Source organism: Dromiciops gliroides, chromosome 2 (genome assembly GCF_019393635.1).
Source record: "Dromiciops gliroides isolate mDroGli1 chromosome 2, mDroGli1.pri, whole genome shotgun sequence".
Taxonomy (NCBI): Eukaryota; Metazoa; Chordata; class Mammalia; order Microbiotheria; family Microbiotheriidae; genus Dromiciops; species Dromiciops gliroides.
Window position 1 is genome coordinate 479,340,522 of NC_057862.1, and position 27,517 is coordinate 479,368,038.

At 36.4% G+C, this 27,517-nt stretch overlaps 1 protein-coding gene across 1 annotated transcript in view; it reads left to right on the forward strand.

Annotated features, from left to right (window-relative positions):
* LTBP1 (latent transforming growth factor beta binding protein 1) overlaps positions 1-27,517 on the forward strand; it is a 481,244-nt gene that overhangs the window by 394,271 nt on the left and 59,456 nt on the right. Inside the window, 4 exon segments of the mRNA XM_043987916.1 lie at positions 2,563-2,685; positions 4,603-4,725; positions 8,500-8,622; positions 18,458-18,583. Of these exon segments, the coding sequence (XP_043843851.1) occupies positions 2,563-2,685; positions 4,603-4,725; positions 8,500-8,622; positions 18,458-18,583 (495 nt within the window).

Sequence of the window (27,517 nt, forward strand, 5' to 3'; positions counted from 1 at the left end):
TGTGCTGGGTCAGACCACATCTGGAATACTACATTTATTTTTGGTTGTCCACTCTTTGGAAGAAGACTGATAAACTAAAGAATCACTCCAAGAAACTTTGAATGATTAATCTGAAGAAGAAAAGACTTAGGGAGAACATGAGCTCTTTTAAGTATTTAATGGGGTGTTATGTGAGAGCAGAATTTGGCTTATTTTGCCAAAGGGGGTAAATTTCAACTCATCCTAAGAAAAAGCTCCCTGATAATTAGAGCTGTCCAGAAGTGGGATGCTTTTGTGTTTAATGAATTCCTCTTCCCTTGAGTGTCTTCAAATCAAGGTATACTTGCCACAGTGCCAAGTATATGTTAAGTGCTTAGTAGATGCCTTTTTCATATATTGATTCATTCAAACCTAGATGACAACTTATCAGAGATCTTATAGAGACAGGGATCATAATAAATGACCTTTGTTGTCTCTTCTAGCTCTAAGAGAGATTCTATGACTATGAATAGATGTGCTTACCCAATATATTTCTTGAAAGTGGAAACTTTTCTTCATTAAACATAGGAAGGCATCTATTTTAGTTTGGCTAATAGAGGAAATAAATACTTTTTTTCACTAGTGGTTGTGAACTATTCCTTTTTTCTCTTTTTTTTCTTTTTTTTAGTGAGGCAATTGGGGTTAAGTGACTTGCCCAGGGTCACACAGCTAGTAAGTGTTAAGTGTCTGATGCCAGATTTGAACTCAGGCCCTCCTGAATCCAGGGCCGGTGCTCTATCCACTGCGCCACCTAGCTGCCCCACTATTCCTTTTTTTTTTTTTTAATGCTATTGAAGTCTGTTCTTAGAGGGAAAATTCAATAATTTTTTGTTTGATCAAGAAGGGTGATGAGCTGGATTTCCTCAGTGCCCCAGTGATTCCTTAGTAGTATGTTCAATGCTTGGTGTAGTAAGTTAACTCTTTCACTAGACTGGTAATATTCTGAAGGAAACTCCAGTGGCATGAAAGAGTTGCTTCCCTGGATGACGGCATTTTTCTTACAAGAGGAAGAGGGGAAAATCAGGCCTTTTGCCCATGCATGCTTATATTCCTTCTTAAAGCTCTCTTAAAGTGTGTCTAATTATTATCATTGTTTATGTTTACGAAGCTCGAGTTATTTTGCCAAACATATTCAAATTGGTAGTTAGGATAGTCCTTTGTTTTGGTCCCTTGGGACCAGTGTGGCTTACTAGGTAGGATGCTTGACTGAGTTTAGAAGGACACTGATTTTAATATTATTGCAGGCATTTTGCTAATTGTAGGATTCAACATTGCTGAGGCTCAGTTTTTTCATCTATAAAATAGGTATAATAAAAAGTCAACTACCTCAGGATCAAATCACCCACTTGAGGATCAAATCAAATAATCTATAAAAAGTATTTTGAAACCCTTAAAGGACTACATAAATGTCAGCTGCTACTAACTGTGTTTGCAACCTTAAACATATGTGGTATCATTCAGAATACTTAAATAAAAATTTGTCTCACTATTTCTTTGCTTGAGGCCCCTCTATCATATAATTTCTCTTTTGTCCTTTGAATTCTTGCAGCCTTCCTCATACCAGTCACATTTTCTCCTTATTTTCCTTTTATACCAGTTACACTCTCTTATCCTGGATCTCTAGAAACTTTTATTTACTTTCATAGCTCTACCAGTATTCATTGTGCTTCTGGTACTCAAGTCTTTCTTTCATGACCCTATTTTCTTCCTGGTTTTATTCCTACATGTTTTCTGGCCTCTTCATGCTTTTGAAATTCTACCTTTCGTGCAGTTCCTGAGGTCTAGAACTGCTTGTCAGTTATATTTTTGTGCTCAGGGCCTTCTCCTGTCTTAAGAAACCTAACATGTTTTATAGAATATTTCTAACCTATCTTCTTTCTCTCTAAAGAGTTAAGTTCACTTGACTTACCTTTAATGTATTTTTTTTTAACATTAAGCAGAAAAAAACCACACCAGTAAGCAGGAGCTTTATATTTTGGTCAGTCACTAAGCATTTATTAAATGCCTACTTTATGCTATATACTGTGTGAAGCACTAGGTGCTGTGATAAGTGCTATATCTAAAAATAACAGTGGTATGTACTGGGAATATAAAGATTGAACTATACAAGAGGATGTTAGATATGTGTCTTCCCAGAGGCCAAATGATTGGCAGAGAAACTGGGATCCTCCTAAAATTTCTTTTTTCATCTGAGTGTGAGAATCTAGACCAACGTTTCTTAACCTGTATGTCATAACCCCATATGGAGTCATGTAGCTGAATGTGGCGATTGTAAAAATTCTGACAGTAGTAAAAGGTTACGTACACCTATTTTATATACCTATATGCCTGGGGTTGCATAAAAATTTCTCAGATGAAAGGGGGTCGCAAGTGGAAAAAGTTTAAGAAGCCCTGCTCCAGACTGGCATAGGTCCCTAAATTCTGAGATTGATTTGAAATAAGTGGAGAGAGAGCACTTTGTAGTCTGGCTAGTTACCTAATCAATTGATTATCTGTTTAGCCAAGGGGTTTGGTTTTAAAACATTTACCCGTTTTTATTAACAGATATTGATGAATGTCAGCATGGTAACCTTTGCACACACGGGCAGTGCAAAAACACAGATGGTTCATTCAAATGTACCTGTGGAAAAGGATATCATCTATCTGCAGCAAAAGACCAATGTGAAGGTAGGAGTATGGCACAAGTATATTAATAGAGCTCAGCTGAATTACAGACTTTGTGAAAAGCTTCTTATAGACACGTAGCTGTCACCACTTCTAAGGAGGTCATACAAAGTTGCTGAATTTGCAAGAAGACATGATGAAAATCAATTTTTTTTGGCAGAGAATTGAGTATAATACTATGAGGAAACCTCAAATGTGATTTAAATTGTTGATAGGAGGCTTTTGGGTAGTTTCATAGTTTTGAAAGTATCCGGAATTAAGAAAAATAGTGTTCTCTATATAATAACAGTACACATAAAGGTTTTTTAATTGATTCATTAAAAAGCATCATATGTAGGTAGGATATATCTGCATATGCAAATGTGATATATAAGAACACACAGAGTCATTTATCGGTGTGCTAGAAATGTAGAACTGCCCAAAGAAATTGAGTTTCTCTGATTACTGCCCAAGTAAGCAAGTAGCCACTCCTGTCTTCCCACTCAAGACTCTAGAACAATATAAGCTCCTTGAGGCCAAGGACTGTTTGACTTACCATAATTTTTTGGTCCTTTATTTTTGTGTGGGGGGGGCAATGGGCGTCAAGTGACTTGCCCAGAGTCACACAGCTAGTAAGTGTCAAGTGTCTGATGCTGGATTTGAACTCAGGTACTCTTGAATCCAGGGCCGGTGCTTTATGTACTGCGCCACCTAGCTGCCCCCAGATTGATTGGTTCTTGACTTAATCCTGTTTATTAATTTGTTGAACATCTTTATGTAGAGCATTGTCCTCAGTGGAGATAGGCAAAGCCATAAAATTATGGATTTCTTCCTTTAATGAGTGTAAGATAGAGTTCGAAGAATGAAAATCTAGTAATAGGAAATATTTACAAAACATTCATTTAGAAAGACAGTACAGAAGTGCAGATGAGACTCAGGAGTGAAAGGAAGGCTTCTTGGGGATGTTGTTTTGAATGAGGTTTTAAAAGACCTGAATTGAAAGAGGTGAAATATTCTCTCTCGTCTTGTAAAAAAGCAGAGTCAATCAGTACATGCTGTGTTCCTGTTCATTGCAGCATACTGTATTAGGAATCCTGAAAAATAGTAATGGAAGTAAAAGAAGCTTAAGATCTAATGATGAGGATGGCACAGTTTTATGCATATGCTTACGTAAATTCTAATATGTGTATATGATGTGTGTGCATATATAGAGATGGACAGGCAATATGAAAGGTAACATAGGAGCATAGTAACCAAGCTTCAGAAGGGTTAAGGAGGGTGGTCAAAGTTGTCTAAGACAGTAAGGCATATCAAAAAGAATGAATGTTAATCATACACGTATAACTGATATCTGATTGTTTGCTGCCTCAGAGAGGGGGGAGGGGAAGGAGGGAATGTGGGATAAAAATTGGAACCCAAAACTATAAATAAAAATGTTTATTATTTAAAAAAAGAATGAATGTGTGAAGTTTTGTTTAGCCATTATTAAGGGCTAATAGGGTGGAAGTAAAGTAAGATAATGGCAAGAAAATAGAAGCAGATAGTATCATTTTTTTTTTTTAGAATCAGAGATAACCAGATTCTATTTTAAAACAGTAGAATGGACCTTAATAAAAGTTAAGGATATCCTTGGTGAATTGATAATTGGAGATTTGGATATGTAGAATAGAAGCATTGAGTCACTTGTCACTTATACAATGAACAATTTGGTTAAATAGATGCAGAATCTTATATCACTAATAGAATATTTTGAAGTTTTTCCCCATTGTTAGACAGATTTTCCTCTTGGGAGATTTCAATTCACGGAAAGTTCCTACTGAAAATTATAAGTTGAATTATCAAATGCATGGTAGAGAAATTCCTGAAATAAATTGTTTTTTTATATGAATGATAAAAGCACTTTTTAAAGCACTGTCTCATAGGTTTAATTTTGGTTCACAGATATTGATGAATGCGAGCACCACCATCTGTGCACACATGGACAATGTAGAAATACAGAAGGATCTTTCAGGTGCTTATGTGATCAGGGTTACAGAGCATCTGCAGTAGGAGACCATTGTGAAGGTGAGGACTTGGCTGTGGAACCTGATTCCTGCTTAGAACTTTTTTTTTTTTTTTTGGTGAGGCAATTGGGGTTAAGTGACTTGCCCAGGGTCACACAGCTAGTAAGTGTCTGAGGCCGGATTTGAATTCAGGTCCTCCTGAATCCAGGGCCAGTGCTCTATCCACTGCACCACCTAGCTGCCCTGCACAGAACTTTAGAACTCTAAAAGGGACCTCAAAGATTGGTTAGCCCAAATTATTTATCTCACAGTTGAAGCTCTGAGAGGCAAAGTGATTTCTAAATATCTTGTAAAATGGTATCGTGGTAGAGCTAGGACTAGGTCTCAAACTTCATGTCTTTCAGTCTTTTGCTATTTCCACTACCCAAAGCTGTTGTATGATAGAGTTATTCCATCAAAAGGGAGAAATCAGGGTAACTCTTCTTAGTTACAAATTATTTAGATAAGGACTGAAGTTTATGTGTGTTTTTTTTCTTTTATTGCGGGGCAATGAGGATTAAGTGACTTGCCCAGGGTCACACAGTTAATAAGTGTCAAGTGGCTGAGGCTGGATTTGAACTCAGGTCCTCCTGAATCCAGGGCCAGTGCTTTATCCACTGTGCTACCGGGCTACCCCTGGGCTGAACTTTAAAATGATTTTCTAATACCAGAAATCAGAAAGAGAACAACACATCAATGTGAGAATTTATCTTATAAATCAGAATCACTGAATTTCAAAGTTGAAAGGGAATTTAATAATCATCCAGTCCATCCGAAGCCAAAAAAAAAAAAAAAGAATCCTTACTACATCTCCACTTAATCCTCCTTCTCCACCTCCAGGTCATCATCCAACCTTGGCTTACATGATGTCCTCCAGTGAGAGAGAATACACTACATTTTAAGGCAACCAGTTTCATTCTTGGACAGCTCTAATTACTATCAAGTTTTTTTCTTGCCTCAGTTCTAAATTGTATCTTTTCAACCTGGGCCCACTCTTCTAGTTCTGCCTTGTGGGGCTAAATAGAATACATCTGAGCACTACATTATAGTTTTTTAGTATTTGAAGACAGTTATCATGTTCCTCTTGAATCTTCTTTTTTCTAGACTAAATGTCTCGAGTTTTTGGGTTTTTTCCCTCCATTTAATCCTTTGTATGGCATTGGGCTTAATGACTTTCACAGTTCTGGTTGCTCCACTATAGAATCTCTTCTGCTCTCCAGTATGTTTTATACAATGTAGTATCCAGAAGTGAACACAAAATTCTAGATGTTGTCTGACTACATGGCATTTATGGGACTTCATCACCTTTCTCCTGGAAGCTATACCTCTCTTAATGAAGTTTACAATTTTATTTGCTTTTTTGGATTCTGTATCATAGCATTGACCCATATTGAATTTACAGTCCCAAGATTTTTTTCATAAAAATTGCTGTCATACCATGCTTCCCCCTTATCTTGTATTTGTGAAGTCAATTTATTGAATCTAAGTCTTAAGATTTACATTTACTCCTGTAAATTTTCATCTTACTTAATTTTGTTTAGTTTTTCTCATCTCTTAAAATTGTTTTTGTATCCTGACTATTCTGGTTCTGCCTAGCTTTTTAACGCTAATTTCTCTGAAGCTCAGTTTGATTACTGGTTTCTGGTATAAGCTTGAAATTACCATTTGGGAAATGGCAATGGTTGCTACAATACTGTTGAATGAAATGCTTTTCTTTGAACTTTGTTCAGAGGGAGAAGTAGGTTTGGTGTGTGGAGTTGCATTTTTTTATAGGATAACAAAAATAGTTTAGGATATAAATAAATAAACTTCCTACCAAATCCTCTTTTCTGACCTCAGAAGGTGAATGGGTCACAGAGGGCTAAAGCTAATAGAATGAATCACCACTTAATGGGGACCTTTCTGTGTTTTGCAGTTTGAAGAGTCTTGGCCTGTATTAATCTACTTCCTCAAATGCCCAGATATTTGAACCCCAAATATTTATTTCATGAAAGGCCAAATTATAATATTTTAAAATCAGACTTACTCCTTGTTGAAATAGGACAAAGTGTCTCAATCAGAATTAAACTTTGATGGAGAATTGCCTTTTGTACATGTATATTAAATAACAGAAACCTATACGCAGCCAGATACCTTTCTCTTGCATGTCATTCCTGTTTCCCTACCTCTATGAACAAAATTGGTTTTCTTGTAGCTATGTAATGTAGAGATAGTAACACAAATTTTGGAGTCAGAGGAGTCAAGTTCAAAGCCTACCTCTATTTGGAAGTGTGATGGTTAAGTAGAAAGATTGTTGATTTTGTTGTCAGAGAATATGGATTCAAATCCTAATTTACAATGGAAAAACCATTGTCTTTGAAATCAGAGGACTTTAGTTCAAATCTTGACATATTCCTTAATGACTGAGTTTGGGTAAATTACTTAATGTCTCTGCACCTCAGTTTCTACTACTGATCCATTAGATGACCTCTAAAATTTAATGTGGTATCTGTCATCCTACAACTTCCTATGAAAATTTGGAGAAGACTCTGGGATCTCATCTTTCTCATATAAAATGAAGGAGTTGGACTAGATAATAGTCAAGTATTCTTCAAGCTGTAAATTCTATGAATTTTCAGTTCACTTTGAAGCTCTACCAGTGAAACACAAACACTTTATAGTTTCTTCCAAGCTTGAGAGGCTTCTGTTAGTAAATTAGTAAAACACTTGTTTGCTGTTTGAGGACTAGTCTAGATAAGGATGGAGAAAATTAACATCTATATTGGCCACAGTATGTTGAATTTACTTTTTGTTGGCATGGTGGCCCCAATACAAATTGAGAAAATAGCCAAGATTATTATCTAGTTCTGCCTTGATTATAATGAGAAAGTCTGATTTTAAACTGAGTCTACTATTTTTTTAAGGGTCTAGCTTTTGTTACTTGCTGTGGACTTGGAAGAACAGCTTTACTTATGTTAACATGTTGCACTAATGATCTGGTTAAGCATTAGGACTCTGGCATGAATGATAAGAAATATTTTCAAGAGACCAATCAGGAAGCTATAAAAATAGCCTAAGGAAGGCTCAAGCCAAGGTGGCAGCAATGTGAATATCTGCTTTCTTTTCTTTTCTTTTCTTTTTTGCGGGGCAAAAAGGAGGGTTAAGTGCCTTGCCCAAGGTCACACAGTTAGTAAGTGTCAAGCATCTGAGGCCGGATTTGAACTCAGGTCCTCCTGAATCCAGGGCCACTACTTTATCCACTGTGCCACCTAGCTGCCCCCCAATTGCTTTCTTTTGATCTAATGCCTAATTTATGAACAATGTTATTTCTTTTATTGCCATATAGAATTAATGTGTCTTTCCAGCTAAATCATGAAGCCTTTAAACTCAGGGACTTAATGTCTTAATATTCCTTTCTGTTACCTCTGATACATATTACATTGTACTAGAAATATTTCTTGCTCAATTGCTCCAAGATTTTACAATGTATTTTATAAAAGTCATCATCATAAATTATGTAGCCAAGTTAGCCATTGATAGTTATATAATCCTGACTTTTTATTTTCTACTTCCTGTTTGCTAATGGGAATTACAGTGATGGTCTTTAAAAACAAATTGACAAAATCCAATCCATTTTGAAGGTGGATCATTAGTTAGATGAAAAGATCACTCTCATCCACTTATTCAATAATCATGTTCAATAAATGATACATGTTATAATTTACATAATTTTGTGATTTAAACATAAAGGAAAAAATGTCATAAACTTTCCTCTTACTGTATGTCTAAGTTGTTGTGGCTTTTGATTGGATTGCAGATATCAATGAGTGCTTGGAGGACAGCAGCGTTTGCCAGGGAGGAGATTGTACCAATACTGAGGGTTCTTATGAATGTACTTGTTCCAGTGGCTTCCAGCTAATTAACAATAAGGAATGTCAAGGTACTATTTAATTATAAAATATATTTTATTCATGTTTCTTAGCTTCTGTGGTGTTTCCTGACCATGATCCAATACCATACTATTCTGTTTACTTTTGTTACTTTGGACTTTGCCTCTCTGGGCCCAAGTTTCTTTATATGTAAAATGAGGTAATTAACCAGATGATTTCAGGCTTACTTCTTTCTCTAAATTCTATGCTTCTATTTGTTTATGAATGAGCTTTGTATATACAGATTATTCATATTGCTCCTAGCCAAGATTCTTTCACCTACAGTATATGTTGATTTCACTCATTCACCTGAGGACTTTGATTCACCTCCTATTTTTTAAGTCTTCCATAGAATTGAATCCCCTCCCCCTTCTCTGATGGAACAAATGTCCCTTTTCTTGAATGCCACCATTTGTCCAATGCCTGCCATTTCTCTGTGACATACAACTTTGCCAACAATTTTGTCCTTAATTTTGCCTATAGCTCTTCTAATTTATACTTATTTAATACATTTTATCATTTGTTCAAAATAATTTTGCATTCATAGTCATATTTAAGCCTCAAAAGAATCATGTGATTAAGGTAGGGAAGAGATTTTCTCCATTTTTTTTTTCATTCATTCTGTAAGTGTTAAAATCATCCTTAGGCTCCCAAAACAGAGCTGCCACTCCCACTTCATTTCAGCTGTGGGGGGCCTCTGAGCTGGGCTAAGCTACACAAACAAAAACCCCAGCCCCCAGGTCTGGCACAGTTCTGGCGGGTGCAGAGGCCCCTGCACAGTGGAGAGGCACACAGGAGGCCTGAGGGACACAGGAGCTTCTTTTGCCCAGCCCCCAGCTCCCAGAGCACCAGGCACAGGGCTCTGCTGCAGCCCTAGGGCAGCTAACCAATTAGCTTGATGTATGTGGGGGCTTGGCCTCAGGATTCCCAATGAGAGAGGCCTTTTATGTATGGGGAAGTTAGACAGTGGAGGAGGATGCTACCAGGATGCTACAGAGACAGAGGAGCAGACATTGAAAGTGGGGAAAATGTAGTGAGAGATGCTAGAGATGTGTGTGGGGGGCGGGGATTGCAATGGTATGGAAAGAAAGAGATGTCCTTACGGTGAAGCAGGGGTCGTTACAGTGAAAAGATGCTACAGGAACATGGTGCGTAGGGGGACTGACTGAGACTGAGAAAGGGGAGCAAAGATGGCAGTGGCCAGTATACCCTCAGGCGAGAGATTGAGGTGGCAGGGGAAAAAGTTTAAAAAGGTTTCAGGTCATATACTTTACATTTTTTTATCCTTATCTCTTACATTTATTCTCATAAATAAACCATTTTGGCTTTAATTGAAAGAGGCTGTTTCTTGTGGTCTAGTTGAGGAGCAATGGGGCTTAGGCAGCTAATAGGCAGCTATAGCCTTACCAGCTAAAATAGTCAGATAGCCAGCCAGGATTTTACAGATTAGGCCTACCAGTTAAGTTAGTTAAAAATAATTTTTACATTGAATGGCGACCGCAAAGGGACTTACAAGCCAGATATAATGTTTCATATAGCCTATAGCTATAATTTTTCAGATGCTAGCACAGTTATAATTTTTCGGATTAGGCAATTATAGTTAATTTTTATTTTTTAGAATTCATTCATTCAATTCGTTGCTCTGTACAGAAGGGCACAAATCAAATGAAAGCCAGAATTGAGTCATTTCAGCTTTTCCTATCCCTTGACATTATGTATATTGTTATTGGAATTTATAACTTGAATTTTTGTTTAATATTTCTTGTATCCACAAATAAACCCTAAGATTCATAAACAGAAGAATCACACTATAGATAAAGACACAAAGATACATTGAGGCTATATGACAGCATGGCATGGTAGAAAGGGCACTAGATTGGGGAATAGGAGTTTTATTAGTCACAATTCCACTATTAACAAACTCTGTAACTTTAGGAAAGTCACCACAATTCTAAGTCTCAATTCTCTCATATGGAAATGAAGGAATTAGAAAATATGAACTCTTCCTGCTCTACCATCAGTGATTCTTTGACTTGCTCAAAATTGTGTCTTTGACTTAGTGCTGGGCATACAGAGAGCAAACACTATTAATTCATTACTGTCCACGTAACATCTTAAAATTGTTCCTCCATTTTCCTTACTCCTTTCCTGTATTTTTCACCCTAAACATTTACCATAATATTTAATTTATGCTTATGTGTCTTTTGTTATTTTGATTCTCTTGAACTTTATAACACACCATTAGAGATATAATTATGTTGAATGTCTTCTTATAGCCACTTGTAATAGACATGGATGATTTTTATTCAAGATAACTTTACGTTCTCTAGCAGCATTTACTTGGAGTCAGAGGGTTATATCCACCCTCTAATACATATTTGAATAGGAATATACGTAACTTATATTTGGATCAGCAACAAGAAATATATATATTGAAAATATCTACTGTGAGCTTCATAATGTAGCCCCAGTCCACATTTCCAGCCCTATTATATGTTAACTTCTCCTCCTTCACTCCTTGGCAAACTGGCTTTCTTGTTGTTCCTTACATGATACTCTGGTTTGTAAGGGCCAAATTTATTATGTGGAGACTTAATTGGGTGGCTTCCTATAATATTGGGGTTAAGAAAATAATGAGGGACCTCTAGGTCCAAAACTTCCTCCCCTCTGAACAGCCTTTTTAGTTATTTCTTCCAGGCCAATAAGGAGCTTAACAGCCTCTTTTCCACAAATGAATTAGGTTTTCTTAATGGGAATAAAATCCACAGCAAAGGTGAAATTAATAAAGTCAAGGACAAGGGAATAGGGAAAGAGGAAAATGGATAATCCCCCTAACTCTAACAAAAGCCTATACAATACCCAAACTCACTTCGAGCTCAGCTAATTCAAAGAGCTGGGCTCGTTTTATTAACTCACCACCTGGGGTCTGTCATTTCAATAGGAGACAGTTGTGCAGCCAAGGCCCACAGGACAAACTTCCAGGAAAAACCTCTCTCTTGTCCACTCCTGGCTGCTCACTGAAGGGAAAGAGATAGAACTTCCCTCAGTGAGCGTTTACTCTCCCTCCCCCAAAAGGGGAGGTCCTTCAAACTGCCTGTGGAGAATTGTTCCCTTGCTGACATCAGCAGCATACATCACTCAGGGCAGGCCAGGTATGGCCCATCTCCAATCAGTCTGCCAAATTCCCTTATTTTACCACATTCCCTCCTTTGTTTCTTCAAGGAATACAGAGTGTTTCCATTATTTTACCACCGGTTCTTGTTTCTTTGCCTTTGTACTACCTGTCCCTTATGCCCGTAATATACTTCTTCCTCTTCAACTTCATGTCATACCATCCTTTAATTTCTTCAAGACTCATCTCAAGTACTCTGCTATAGCCTTTCCTTATTGATCCATCTGCTTGTGACTTCCCTCCCTAATCTCATTTTCTACTTTTCCATGGAAGAAGATGCTCATCCTAGGTTAAATTTATCACCTCTAATTTCATCAGCTAGCTTGTAACTCAAGCCTTGACCTCCCTCTGCTTCCTCTTCCTGGAGTGCTGAAGGGTGATGTACCACACTTTTCCCAATGTCTTCCATTATAGAGTCCAGAAACTGGACTTCTGGGCTCACTCTGATCAGCCTGATTTCAACTCCACAAGATACCACTGGTATCATCCCCTTCCTCATTTTCCTAGATCCTTTTGTGTCTTGTCTCTTCCTGTTTTGTCTGCCTTTTTAATAACTCTATGCCCAGCACTTAGCAGAGCCATATACATAGTAGGTACATAATAAATTTTTTAAATATTCTTTATATACTTATTATATATGTACATGATAGATTTAGAGGTGAAAGAGAGCTTTTAAGGACCTTTGAGCCCAACTCCCTCTTCTTTTACAGATATTGAAATGGAGGTACAGAGATGGTAAGTGACTTGCCCAGGGTCACACATCTAGGAAGTGTCTGAGGTGGGATTTCCTTCAATAGAATATAAGTTTGTTGAGAGTAAAGGATTTCTTCATTTGTCTTTGTGACCTAGTATCTAGTACAGGGCCTGACACTTAAGAAATTCTTGTTGATGAACTTAATTGTGTGCAGGACATTCTGCTAAGAGCTAGGGATTTATTGTTGTTGGGTTTGTTTTTGTTTTTGGTTTTGGTTTTTTTTGCAGGGCAATGAGGGTTAAGTGACTTGCCCAGGGTCACACAGCTAGTAAGTGTCAAGTGTCTGAGGCTGGATTTGAACTCAGGTACTCCTGAATCGAGGGCCAGTGCTTTACCACTGTGTCATGTAGCTGCCCCAAGAGCTAGGGAATTAAAGACAATATAAAGCATGTTTTTTGCCTTCAGGGTGCTTACAGTCTTTTCAAACTACTTTTGACAAATACCCAAGAATCAAATATATGACTATGCTTCTTGTTGAACTTTCACCAATATTTTTATGAATTCCATGTAAAATTACTATGAAGCTAGATTAAAATGACTACTTCCATATTTCCAACTCTTCAAACAAATTGCATTGGTTTTAAAATAACAGAGTGGTAACATTTAAGTTGTAAATTTACATGAATATATTTTCAGGCATGCTTTGACATTTTACAAAATGAACATTAGTTTAGACAGAAATGCCAAGAAATACAGAGCCTACATCTTATTTCTATTATAACTTGTGCAACACACAGAGCCAGGGAGATGGCATACTTCTTTTTCTCCACTGCCACTTCCAAGTGTGTACTCTCTCTCTCACTGTCTCACTCCCTCACTATCTTATTCCTTCACTCACTCTCACTTTCTTTCTATCTCTCCTTTTATCTCTCCTGTCTTTTGAGGTCCATTCAGTCCCATTCAGCAATATTTTCTATCCCTTTCTGTTCTTCCAAATCAATTTAATCGAATTCCATAAACATTTGTTAAGTACTGTCTATGTTGTAGTCCAGCACCTCTATATAATTCTTTTTACCATCAGTCATTTGCAGAATATATATTCTGTTATGGTCTTTAATTTGATAGGAAATTTCAGACATTTGCGTATCTCATTATCTTCTTTTTATTATTCTTGTCTCTCTTAGGCAAGTCAGTAGCACAATCTATATCAATGAACTTTCAGTCAGGAAGATCTGAATTCCTATCTATCTTGTCCTAAGCCCTGGTTTTGGTAGTGGAGGCCTGTATTACTCCTAATGGGGTTGTTGAGGCTGGTAGATCCTTTGTGCTTGGGAGTTCTGAGCTACTATAGAGTTAAACCTGACAAGGGGGTCCATACTAAGTTTGACACCAATATAGTAGGCTGCTAAAAATGTGTGTTTTGATGGGGAGGGTAGACTACCAAGCTGCCTAAGGAGAAACAATTTGGCCCCAGTCAGAAGTGGAGCAGTAGGTCCAAATTCCCATGCTGAGAGGGGAGACTCAGTGTCAAAAAACAAACAAAAACATTTACTATCTGTATGACCCTGGGCAAGTCACTTAACTTCTCTCAGTCTTAGCTTCCTCATCTGTAAAATAGAAACAATAATAGTAATTGCACAATAGAGCTCTGAGGATCCAATGAGATAACACGTTAAGCAATTTGCAAGTCTTAATGTACAAATGCTTGTTTAGTTATTTTTCAGTCATGTCCATCTCTTTGTGACTCCATTTTAGGGTTGTCTTAGCAAAGATACTAGAGTGGTTTGCCATTTCCTTTTTTTTTTTTTTTGGTGGCCATTTCCTTTTCCAGCTCATTTTACAGATGAGAAAACTGAAGCAAACAGGGTTAAGTGACTTGCCCAGGGTCACACACCTATTAAATGTTTGAGGTCAGATTTGAACTCAGAAAGATGAATCTTCCTGACTCCAGGCCCAGCATTCTCTCCAATGGGTCACCTAGCTGCCATATAAATCTTACCTATTATTGTTAGGAACTTCAAGGCATTAAATTGATGTCAACAATTCCTTGCTATATTGGTTAGTGATTTCCAGGGTGGATTAATTTTTTTATATGGAGAAAAAATCAAATATGTTCAGAACATATTAATTAGTTCAGATCTGTTTAAAGAATAAGATCCTTCATCAACAGCAGATTGATTTGGCACTTCCCTCCCATTAATTGTAAGGCTCTGTGGTGCAGTGGATAGGTTAATCAATGAGCCAGGCAAATCTACTTTCAAATTCTACTTAGACATATACTAGGTCTCTGTGCCTCAGTTACTCCATTTGTAAAATGAGAGATGATGCCTATCATTGCTAAAATGATGATTCACATTTTAAGAGTATTTTAACTGTCTCATGTTAATAATGTGGTAAGTAAACTGAGATTCTGAATCTGTTTGAGTTTCAGATTTTTACTTAACTCAAGATTCTGTTGTTCTGTGGAATCTGGGACTGCTGAATGAGACCCAACTTAAATACAGTCTGGATTTTAGCTCAAAGCTACTAGCAAGACTCGTTTAGAAATGCTTCAATAAGTGTAGCCCAAATTGAATGCATATGTTTCTCTAGATCAAGATATCCAGACTGATCTTTGTTAGCAGTTTCCTGGAAAAACCCTGGGATTTCTTTTCCTGTCATCAAAATTTAAGAAAAAAAATTTTTAAAGAAATCATTGGCTAATTAATAACTTACAGAATTTTATGCCTATTTTACCTAATTCAGAATAGGTACATGAAGCTTTTAATGGATTACACTAAGGTGTAAGGAAAAAAACCCAAGGAAATAGGATCTAGGGTAATTTTGTCAAGGGCCCCTGAGTAAAGGGTGGGGAACTTGGATTTGATCCATGAAACAATGAGAAACAAACTGAAATCTTTGAAAAAGGCATGTGGCTCAGTCAGTATGTCTGGAAGAAAAACAAAAGTTAGCCAGTGCTTGAAGGGATTGATGTTAGCAGTAAGAATGAATTTATAGTAATCCAGGCAAAAGATTACCTGGACTTGGGCTATGCTTTTTTAATAAAGATGAAAAGATAATGGAGGATACAGGAGATGTTATAAAGGAAAGAGTGCTGAGCTTTATTTGCAGGATCAGTATTTTGGGAAATAAACAGTGATGACTTGAAAACTGCTCGTTCTTGTATGAATTACCAGATAAATGGTACTTATGGTCATTATATCATGGAAGGATGGGTAGTGTAATGGAGAGAACTCAAGATATGAAATCAAAAGACGTGGGTTTAAATCTCAGCTTTACTATCTAGTATCTATCCGTAGGTAAGCCACTTTCTCTGTATGTCTCATTTTCCTGGTCTGTAACATTAGGATATTAGACTTGGTGATTACTAAGCTTCCTCTCAACTCTATATCCTATGATCTTTTCTATGAAGTTGACTATAAGACAAGATTCTGAACCAGATATCTTAACATCTTAATCTTAGCCATGTTAATTTGAGGTTTTAGTTAGACATCTGAAACATCTGATTAGGGTACTGTAAAGGACTGGATGAAGGACAGAGATCTCAGGGAAAATGTTATCTAAGTATATTATATGCTCCTGGTGTATAGGAGAAAAATAAGAAACCAAGGATATATGTTGGTCTTTAGGAGATAATCAGTGGGAGATTTTTGACATAAAGATTGTATTCATGGTGTTGCCAGTGATTTTGCAAACTGACTTGGTGATAGATTGGGATACATCATTTCAAAAGTTGTATAAAGGGGGCAGCTAGGTGGCACAGTTGATAGAACACTGGCCCTGGATTCAGGAGTACCTGAGTTCAAATCTGACCTCAGACACTTAGAGGTCCATAGACTCAAAAGAGATACGTGAATAGATTTCAGATTATCCACTGTGAGCTTTGATGGAGGGAAAAAAATCATTCTTTTATCTTACTAATCTCTAAATGAAATTAACATCTCCTTCAAGTAGGAATGTTGTCAATAGGAGTGGGAGATGGGAAGGGGAACACAATAGGTTTTGCCAGACAGCCAAAGGGATCCATGACACAAACAAGATTAAGACCTTGCTCTAGAATAAAATACAGCTTCCTCTCTTTGGTATTTAAAGCCTTTTCCAGTTCTGCTCTAGTCTAATTTTTCAGATTTATTGCACATTACTCTTTATACCCTCTGAATTTCAACCCAACTTGCTCATTTGTTATACCTTCTGCCCAACATTCCATCTCCTGCCTCCATGCCTTAGCACAAGTTGTCCCCCATACCAGGAATTCTCTCTCATTTTTCTTTCTTGGAATTTGTATCTCCTTTCGAGGATTGTGTGTCACCTTCTTCAAGAGGCCTTTTATTATTCCCCTACTTTTTAGTTCCCTCTTCCCTGAAATAGTTTTGTATTTGTATATCTTGGACTTCTTTTCTGTGTACATATTGTTTTCCCCAGTAGAGTCTAAGCTCCTCAGAAATAGAAAATGTCTTATTTTTGTATCCTGAGTGTATAAAGTAGTACCTGATACTTAGTAGGGAATTAATAAATATATAATGGTTGATTAAACGTGGTAGAATATATCTAATAATAAATTATCAGGATATTCACACTTTGAGTGTGTGTGTGTGTGTGTGTGTGTGTGTGTGTGTAAAAGAGAGATCCTCTAGGATCATAGATTTAGAGATAAAAGGAACCTTAAAAGTCATTTAGCCCAACATCCTTATTTTACAAAGGAAGAAACTGAGATCTAGCATGGTTAATTCTTTACTTAAAGATTCATAAGTAATAAGTTGTATATCCATTTAGATTCCACAGTCTTTTCAGATTAGGAGGAGAGATATCAAGTAGCATTGGTAACTATTGGAAGTTGTTGTTTTCATTTTTATTTCATAAGTGTGGATGTAACCTGGGGAGTATGGTGAGTCCATGAATTAAAGTTTTATTATTTCCAATATGATGTAATAGTGGGACCATCAGATGATGTGCAGTAGGCATGTATGAATAAAGGAATGGACATAAGGCAGGAGATAAGGCTGAGTATATAGACTTAGAAGTGATTCAAATAAAGATGATAATTACAGGATTGTATTGATATAGGAGAAGATACTCATATTTAGGGAATGGAGAAAGAAGATATGTTAGTAGAAGAGAGACCATGGAAAGAATCAATCTCTCTTAGCTTCCTTCACTCTGCTACCTCCTGGTTCTTATCTAGCTGGTGAAGGGCTCATTCTTAGTCTTCTCCGAGACTGTATCTGATTTGATAACAACACCTCAAATAATCCAAATATTCATTGCTACAAAGCACATCATGCATTGCCAACACCTTTGTAGCACCTCAGAATCCTGGCTAAGTAGATGATAATCACTCATATTGAAGGCATGCCACTAGCAAAAAAAGACTGAATCAATCTAATTGATGTCTAAAAATGCAAAATATCTCTTCTGGAAACATATCTATTTTGAAATGAAACAAAATATTCTTTGTCCAGTAAATATTTTTAGAGGTTTGGCACCCTTTAATGGAGTATGTAACCTAGCTACCACTCATAATAATGCAACTCCTACATTGTGGCTTGTCTTATAGAGAGATTACTCTAGTTTAGTTCCAAAATAAGTTCAATTTAGTCTAACCACAGTAGGAGAGCAAAATTAAAGTGACTTTATATACACTGTGATTATGTAAAAATAGTAATAGCTACAATGTTCAAAATTTACAAAAATAAAAAGGAGACATGAAAGCAAACAGGATGTTATTATTTTGTTAAAAATTATAAATAAATTGAGCTCACAATTCTACACGTGGTAATTTCTATTGTGCTTTTACACTGGCATTGCTGTTTGATGGTAATCACTAAAATTAGAATTTTTAAAATTAAAAGAAAAAAAGCAAAGGAAATTTCTGTCATTGCTTTAAGAAATTTTTCTACTGATGTCAGTCATAGTGGATTCTGATGTCAATGGAAAATGGAAGAAGATTCTTTAATTATTTTTACTTCATTTTAAATTCCAGATATTAATGAATGTGAGCAAACAGAGCTCTGTGGTCCTCATGGAGAATGTCTAAATACGGATGGTTCTTTTCATTGCATCTGTGAACAAGGTTTCTCCATCTCTGAAGATGGCCGAACATGTGAAGGTAAGATGAGCATGAAGAAATCTGGTAGAAATCACATAATAAAGCAGGAAGGTAGTTCATTTCTGTTTAAGTAGGCAAAATCTCCAAGACACTAGAGTATTCATAACATGACCTCCAAGTGACTCATGGTTTAAAAGTACAGCTCAAAAGTTACAATGCAAATATGGCAACCTGAGGTGATGATTAGAGCAAATACAGATTGATTCTGTGATTGGTAATGAATTAATGAGCCTTTAAAATTCAGAGGTGGAGAAAGCAGAGAGCCCATGACAAAAATATGGTCATTAATATAATTTGTGATTTGTTGATTATCTCTTTTGTTACATTTGTTTAAAAAAATTCTGTTCTGCTTTCTTTGTGCACTTGTCAGCAACAATATTCTCCTGTGATTCCCTCCACACACTTTAGTGGGTTTTCTGGTAAAGCTTCTTAATATTCACTAGTTAGCACTTGTTAGCCCTTTGAAGACCCATCCATAGCTATAAAAAGGAAGATGTTGGCTTGTTCTTGTCTACCTCTTTATGCTTTCTAGGACACAGCACTAAATATGTTAAGAAGAATTATATTATTGGATCTTTGTTATATTTGATGGAGAGTTAACATGACCTCATGAACCTAGGCCTCAGGATTAGAGAGATCTCTATTTGATGCATTGTTCTTATACAGGCTGGTTGTGTGACTCAGTGAGGCATTGAGGTTATTGATTCAAAAGTAGCCCTTTGAGACCCTAACTCCATAGCAGAGGCTGAATTGCATTGGTAGATGCAGTTTCCTACACCAGTTAAATCAGAAGTCTAGTCCATTACATAGACTGTGCTTAATTCTTGGAATGCCAATACAAGCAAACAATGTAGCCTGTAACCTCAAAGAGCTTACAATGTAATGAGGTATCACAACAGGGAAAAAGGTGCTAGAAAGCTAGACAGGGATCAGGTGGCTAGGGGAGGTGATGGAGAAGAAGTCCAGAGTATGAGACATGGCAGGAATAAAGAGCACATAGCTAAAACTAGCCTTGCCAGCTCCCCAGTTTCCAACCAGAAGAGTGGTAGAAAAAGGAAATAAGGCACCAGCACATTTTTATAAACATGAACTAAGAAGAATTTTATATTCATAAATCATGTGAATAATTGTATATCCTTCTGAGAATCCAGGTTCAAATTTTCATGTTTGGAAGGGTAGATAGGAAAGTTCTGCTAGGGATCACTAGAGTACCCCAGTTCTTGAACTATAGCTAGAAGGACAAGAGGTGCCTGTTCTTGTTACTAGTACCACCAGGGACTGACCGGTTTCATCTGAAACTAATTACTGTGTTATGGAGAATAAACTGGGACTGTAAAAATCAGGCAATTGTTGAACTAGCTCTCCAGCTAAGCTGAGACAAAATATTGATGCCAGACTTACTCTGAGCATGAGAGAAACGGACTTGGTAGTGTGGATCAGAGGACAAGGGAGGATTGAGGAAATCTTAGTAAGGGTTTGGAGTTAGAGAAACCAAAGGAAAAGCATAATAATCTATTATATGAACCACCAAAAAGAAATATTGTTTCCTTGGTTAAAGCTTTCTGATAATGTGATATATAGTGATCTGGTGCCAGAAGACCTCAAAAGAACATTAAGACAATAGATTCTTTTGGAAAGTTTACAGTATTTCCCAGCCTGGGGCCAAACTGAGTCACTAATGCTAAAACACTGTACAATTTCTGCATTACAAAAAATGCTTTTCTGCTACTTTGTTTGACTTCAAGTCAGTAGATAATAAAAGCTTTCTAAAAATTCCCAATTCTAATTGCTAGTTATGTGATTAAAAATGTTTTTAATATTCAGACCTGTGATTTCATTAGCAGAGGGAGCTCCAGACATGGAGACCCCTTTGACCAGTGCAGATTGGCAACTATTCCGCCAATCTTTTTAGATCTTTCTAGGGCATGGAGAGGCTAAGTGACTTGCTAAGGTTTATAGAGACAGTTAGTGTCAAAGGTAGAACTTAAACCCCAGTCTTCATGATTCTGAGATTATTTTTCTTTCCTGTGCTACCACTCCATGCTGCCTCCCAATGTTGTGAAAATTTATCTTAATCTGCCTCTCAATGTTGTGAAAATTTATCTTAATCTGTTATACACTCATGGAGTTGTGGACTAGATCTCATTGATTTAATCCAGTATGTATCACTATATCCTGAACATAGTAGGCCTTTTCAAAATATTTGTTGAATTTTGAACAGGTTCTAGTAACCTATGTCAGGATCCAGGAGGTATTCGCCTTTAGCTTTGGTTTGTTTCAGGCAGGCCACTTTTTCTGTATTTGAGCATAGTCCTTTAATTATAACCAGGACATGTCTGCCCCTATGCCTTTGTGCTCTGACAAACTCACTTATAAGTCACCAGCTCATCTTTTGTTGATATACATTGTTCTCATAGACTTCTGTTTGACAGTCACATAGTCTGACCACAGGTCATTTAGTTCAATAATGCTGGGAAGAGAGGTGTGTTAATAGTATTCCAGGTATCTACCTCCATCCCATGTTTCTTTGGAGAGATATTGAATGTGTAGAAACTATTCAAGTTGGCCAAATTATACTACATTTTGAAAGGGTGAATATGAAGGCTCTGTCTTTTGTGGCTTGAATGACTAGTGGCTCCATAACTTAAATAGTTTCAGCTTCTTTTCTCAGTCATTGGTTTCCTATTCTGTCATTGAATAGTAAAGAAGAATCTTATTCAGTAAAAATGAAAAATGTAAAGAGCACTACAATTTTTTTAAAAAATCAAAATAATTAGGGAACCATTTATAATGCTGGTATTGGGAATATCAATAACTCCTACCTTTTTGAGGAGGAGTTCTTTTTACAGAACATTCTTAAAGGATCTGTGATTTTATTGTGGTGGACACCTCTTGCAACACTGCACATGCAGCTTCTTAGCAGGACATCTTTGTGAGTTGCTGTGGTTGAAAAGTTCATAACCTTGTGACCAATCTGGTGATGAGTCTCTCTAATCATAGTTAGGAGTGACATATGCCATGTTAGCATGAGTTTCTACTCTCTAAAGCTATAGTCTGAATTTTTAGTATTATTATTCTTACTATAAAATAAATTTATACTTATTCAATAACTTGAGATTGATATTTTCAAATTTCTATGAATTTGTTTTCCTAATTAAATTTGCTTAATTACTATGGCTAATACAGTCCTTACATGAAAGGGAAGAAATGTACATTTTAGGTAAAGCATAATAAAGAAGGAATAAAAACCAGCCCTTTAGGAAAATGACATATGTTACTAGATTATTACTGTGAAGCTTTTTTTTAAACAAATTTTGTAATTTATGTTTTAGTTAACAAGCTAAAGTGTTAGCCTAAAAAGACCAAACATGCCTTCAGTGAGTTCCCATCAAACCATAAGCCACGGTTTACAAAAATTGAATACAAGTTTGTGTTTATTTAAAAAAAACAAAACAATTCTATAAATAGACCATACAAAGTTACCCTAAAAGTAACAAGACTTCTTTGAATGAACTAATTTGTATTCTTTTGGGGTCGGATTTTTGTTGTTTGTTTTTATGGTGTGATAGGTATAAAGTATAAGACAACTGGAAAGGGAAAAAGAAGCCAAGCTGTGAAAGTCTTTCAATTCTAAACAGAGGAGTTTATATTTGATCCTAGAGGAAATAGATAGCCACAGGAATTTATTGAGTAGCAAGAGTGACATGGTCAGATTTGCACTTCAGGAAAATTACTCTGGCAGCTAAATGGAGGATGGATTAGAGTAGAGAGAGATTTGAGCCAGAGAGACCAATTAGGAAGCCAAAGCAATAGTCCAAGTGAATAGTAATGAGTGCCTGAACTAGGGTGGTGGCAGTGTGAGTGGAGAGAAGGTGATGGCCATGAATGATGTTGTGAATGTAAAAATAAGATTTGACCACAGATTGAACATAAGATCTTCAAGGTCTCTTTCAGCTCTAAATCTATGTTCCTACATCCCAAAACTGGTTTTCCTCTTTCTCTATGTGATGGCAAAACAGTCCATGTGTCAGGCTCAGAAAGACTGTCAAGGGCCCTAAAAAGAATGAGTGAAGGCATTGAAGAATCTTTTATAACCAATGGGGATGCCATTACTATTGTTGTTATTGATGATAATAATAATTAACATATAGCCCTTGAAAGTTTAAAAACATCATCTCATTTGATCCTAAAAACAACCCTGTCTGATATATGCTATTATCATCACCATTTTTCCAATGAGAAAACTGAGGCTAGGAGTGATTTACCGAAATTCATTCAGCTATTGTCTATGGCAGGATTTTGAACTCAGGAAGGTCTTCTGATCCCAAGTCCATTGGACCCCTTGGCTATGATTGTTGTTGTCTCCCCTATCATAAAAGTATAGGGCCAAAAATTAACTAAACTGATTGTCTTTCCTTCTTTGTTTTTTAAAAAAACTTTCCCATCTCCTCTATTGTCTTCCTAAAGTCACTACCAACAAAGTTTAAGCCCATATGAATTAGTGATGTAGAAGGGTAGATTTGCAGAGCTGAAAGGAACCTTAGATGTCATTCAGTATAATTGAAAATATCAATAAAGATTCTGAAACTCACCATCAATCAATAAATCACTAATTATTTGAAAAGCTCCTACTCTATACCAGTCATTGTGCTATGCTCTAGGGAAAGAAGTACAAAGAATGAAAAAACTCTACTTTAAGTGAACATATATTATAATGGAATAGGCAACAATTACATATGAGTAGATATACAGTATAATTATAAAGTTAATAAATGTATACATATATTCCAAAGTATTTAAATACATTGTACTATGAGAGGGAGGACACCAGCATTTGAGAGTTCAGGAAAGGCCTCTTTCAGAATATTGTGCCTGAGCTGCATTCTTAAAAGCTTGAGCTTCCTTCTTGAAGGAAGAGAAGGAACTACATGAGGTAGAGGTGAGGAGGGAATGTATTCCAAGCATGGGGGACACCCAGTGTACCCAGGCACATGTGTCAGGAGTGAAGAATAGAGAGACCAGTATGGCAATATAGGAGGAAGATTACTATCCAGTGAGGCTGAAAAAATAGGTTGGGCTAGGTTGTGTCAAACTTTAAAAGCTTAACATAGCAGCTTATGTTTTTATTCTAGAGGTAATAGGAAACCACTGAAGTTGGTTGAGGAGGGTGTGACATGGTGAGAACTGCACTTAAAATAAATTGCTCTGTCCGTAAGATGGAAAATGACCCAGTGTGGTAAGAAACTTTAGGAAGCTGTGTACTAATCTGGGTGAAAGGTGATGAGGACCTGAACCAAGAGGTTGAATAGGAGAGATGTTGTGAAGGTAGAAATGGAAGGAGGAAAGGTAGTGATTTTAGTTTTAGATCGTTGAGTTTAAGATGTCTCTTGACTTCCAGTTTGAAATATCCAAATGACTAATTCGTGATACAGGTCTGAAGGTGAGGGCCCAGCTTTGTAGATCTGACAGTTTCATCTGCCATAGAAATGTTAGTTAACCTATTGGTAGTTGATGATGTTCCTGAGAAAGAATGTATAGAAAGGACCCAGGACAGAACCTTGGGACACCCAGAGTTAGTGTGTCTGATGTACATGATTAACTAGCAAAAAGATGCTGAGAAAAAGCAATCATAAAAGTGAGAGGCAAACCAGGAGAGATTAGTGTCATGAAAAACTAGAGAGTAAAGATTATCTCAACAGAAAGGTTGGGCATCAGTGTTAAATGCAGCACATAGTTTGAGAAGTTTTGAGTACTGAGAAAACTTGACAGTCAGAGTTGTCAGTTAGATCATTGGTAACTGGAGAAAGTGGTTTCAGTTGAATGACTAGGCTGAAAGGCAAATTGCAGAGTTGAGGAGTGAGGGGGAAGAAAGGAAGTAGAAGTAATACATGTAGAAAATTTTTCAAGGAGTTCATCTGACAAAGGAGTGATACAACATGATACCTTGAGAGAAGTGAAAGGGCCAGTAGAACTAGAGTTTCCTAACTCCTAGGACAGTTCTTTCTACTAGATAACTATTGCAAATTGTCTGCTGATTTTCCTTTCCCTGATATTTGCCTTTTCTAATCTTAACTTTGATTTAAAATAAACCCAAAATAAACCCTTGTAAAGTGGTTTGTTATTTCACTTTCCTGCTCAAGAATTTTCAGTGGTTCCTTGTTGCTTACCTAATGGCTCTATGCTAGGATTGTAATGTTTCTGGGATTCCCTATGTATTTATCCTTTCTGTCAGCATTATTTATAACACATTCCCATGGCAGTATTGCTTTTTATTCTTTCATTGGTTCTTTGTCAGTGTCTTTCTCCCAGGCTTCTCTTTTCTAGGTCCTATATTTCCATGAATCTGTACAAAACTATTCCACCATCTCCTTAAACTATTTAGTTTCCTTTGAAGAGTTTCAAGTCCATGCCATATTAGGATTAATTGAAAAAAACTAGGAATCATTATCCTGGAGAAGAGAAAACTTGGGGGTAGTTCATGTTCATTGTCATCAGGTGCTTGAAAGATTGTCATGTGAAATAGAAATAAGACATTGTGGTTGATGCCAGGGAGCAGAACCAGGAATAGTGGATAAAAGAGGTAAATATAGGCTTGATCCAAGGAAATATTTCCTACTTAGAGATTCCAGAATGGAATGGGTTGCCTAGCAAGCAGTGCTTTTCTCTTTCTATGTTTTTAAGCAAAGTCTGGATGATCTCCTTTCAGGTATATAGTAGTGATCATTTAGGGCTGAGGAAAGGTGGGCAGTGGGTAGGCTAGATAGTTTTTTAAATCTCTCTCAACTCAGACAAAATTATATGAATAAAACCCAAACTTCTCAATGTGGTATATTCAGATCTTGTTCCAGCTTACAACCCCACCCTTATCTCCCACAAGAGCTTCTTTTGTATTTATAACCCAGCTAGGCCATTTCCTCTTCCTACAATATACCCTGCACTTTTCCACTTCCATGATTTTACTCATAATGTTCTCTCTGCCTGTGATATATACATCTTTAATCCATCTGGCAAAATTTTGGACAAACCCCATCTCAAATGTTACCTTGTTGATGAAGCCTTCTTCAAATCTGGCAATGTTGTTTGTATCTCACAACAAAGAACCACAACAAAATCTGTGGGCAGGGTCTTCTGATGCCATCTCATTTAGCTGATACCCTAATAGGAAATTCTTCAATAGCATTTCCCAGAAGAGCTCATCTATCTACCCTTTGGCTTAAGACATGTATAATGGAGTAAGTCACTGCCTCCCAAGGTAGCTCATTTCACTTTAGGACAGCTTTAATTACCAGGAAGGTTTTTCTTAACTGGATCCTACACCATTCTCTCTCTAATATCTCTTGTTCCCAGTTCTGTTCTTCCTCCTCTTGGGCACCAATCAAAAGAAGTCTAATACTCCTTCTACATAATAGCCTTTCAGTTACTTGAAGGCAGGTATGATAGTCCCTGTAAGTCTTCTCTTCTTCAATTTAAAAATTTGCAATTCATTCAGATGATCCCAATATACCATGATCTTTAGGGTTTTCATCATCCTAGTTACCCTTTGTGGATTTTTCTTTGCTTTTATGACAGTTCTTCAAAAATACTTAGAGTCAATCTCTTCTTCCCAACATGCTAAGCAAATTCAGCTCCATTATTCTTATCTCATTTTAGTATATACAAGGCTACTCAAATTAGAAAGAACCCTGTTCCATCCTACTGACTCAGTATAGTCTTACTAAAATAATTCATATATGTTCCATATTTTTCATATTTCAAGAGAAGTAGGTCCTAACAGTGTTTCAGCCATTTTTGTATTTTAAAATGTTTGCTCAGTTATATTAAAAATTAAAAAGGCACAAATAAAATTAGGAGGACTGAATAATAATACCTTTAAAAAGCTGTATTGCCCAGTAATTCACTAATACTATACAACTATTCAGAGTCTGCTAATAGTAGAGAAGTCCCAAAACCATATTTTCAAAACTTCTAAAATTAATTTCCCTTTCATAAGAAATAGGAAAACAGTAAACTCAACTTTAGCCAACTAGGAGGATGTAAAAAAGAAAAGAGAGGTTTATTCTCAAGATTGAAGTTTTAAGTTTTTATAAATAATGTAGCATAAAAAGGAAATTTTTGAGGCCATAATTGATGATTCTCCAAAAGTAATTGGTTTTATTGGCAAAGAAGTAAAACTTTATATCAAGCACCAGAAAAAATATATGTAAAATTTTGTGCAGGGGCAAGCAGTATACTAGTAGGCCTCTGCCACAGTTATAATCCATTTATTTTACACCTGACTGGTGAACATAACCATTTTTAAATTTTAGGAAAGCCACTTTCAGATCTGAACCTAAAAAGGTAACATGATCCTATTTACATGTCTCTTATGTTTCCAAGAAGGAGGTAATTTAGCTTAATTCTGAGACAAAACCCCTTTTTTTAAAGACCATATGGCAATCTTTAAAGGCTTCTTTTCTTCATGCTAGCTCATCCTGAGAATGTATTTCTGCAAAAGTGAGTGAAAAAGGCTGTTTAAAAGATTAGGGAGAGAGTTGAGGAAGTTTTTTTGGAAAAGATTCCTTTGGGATCTGGAATAAAGATTTTCCATGAGTTGTTTGATTATCTTCTCATATCAAAGTTTTTAAAATAAAATTCATAATAGCAAAATATTCAAGACCCCATCCTAAGCTTTTATCATTTCTGACCTTTTAAAGTTTTAGAATTCTGAAAACTTCTCTTTTTAGGAGAATAAGTAAACACTATTGTAGCCAAGTGATATTACATTTGACTACTAGGGAGTGGAATCCATGAATAGGTCTATCCTGAATGCCCTATTTTGACAGCTGGCCCCTGCCAATGACCATAATGTTCCCTGAATATCTCTTTTAGCCAATTCTTTATTATCAACAAAGTTCTTTTTTGTTTAAAAATTAGTCTTTTCATGATTGACATCTA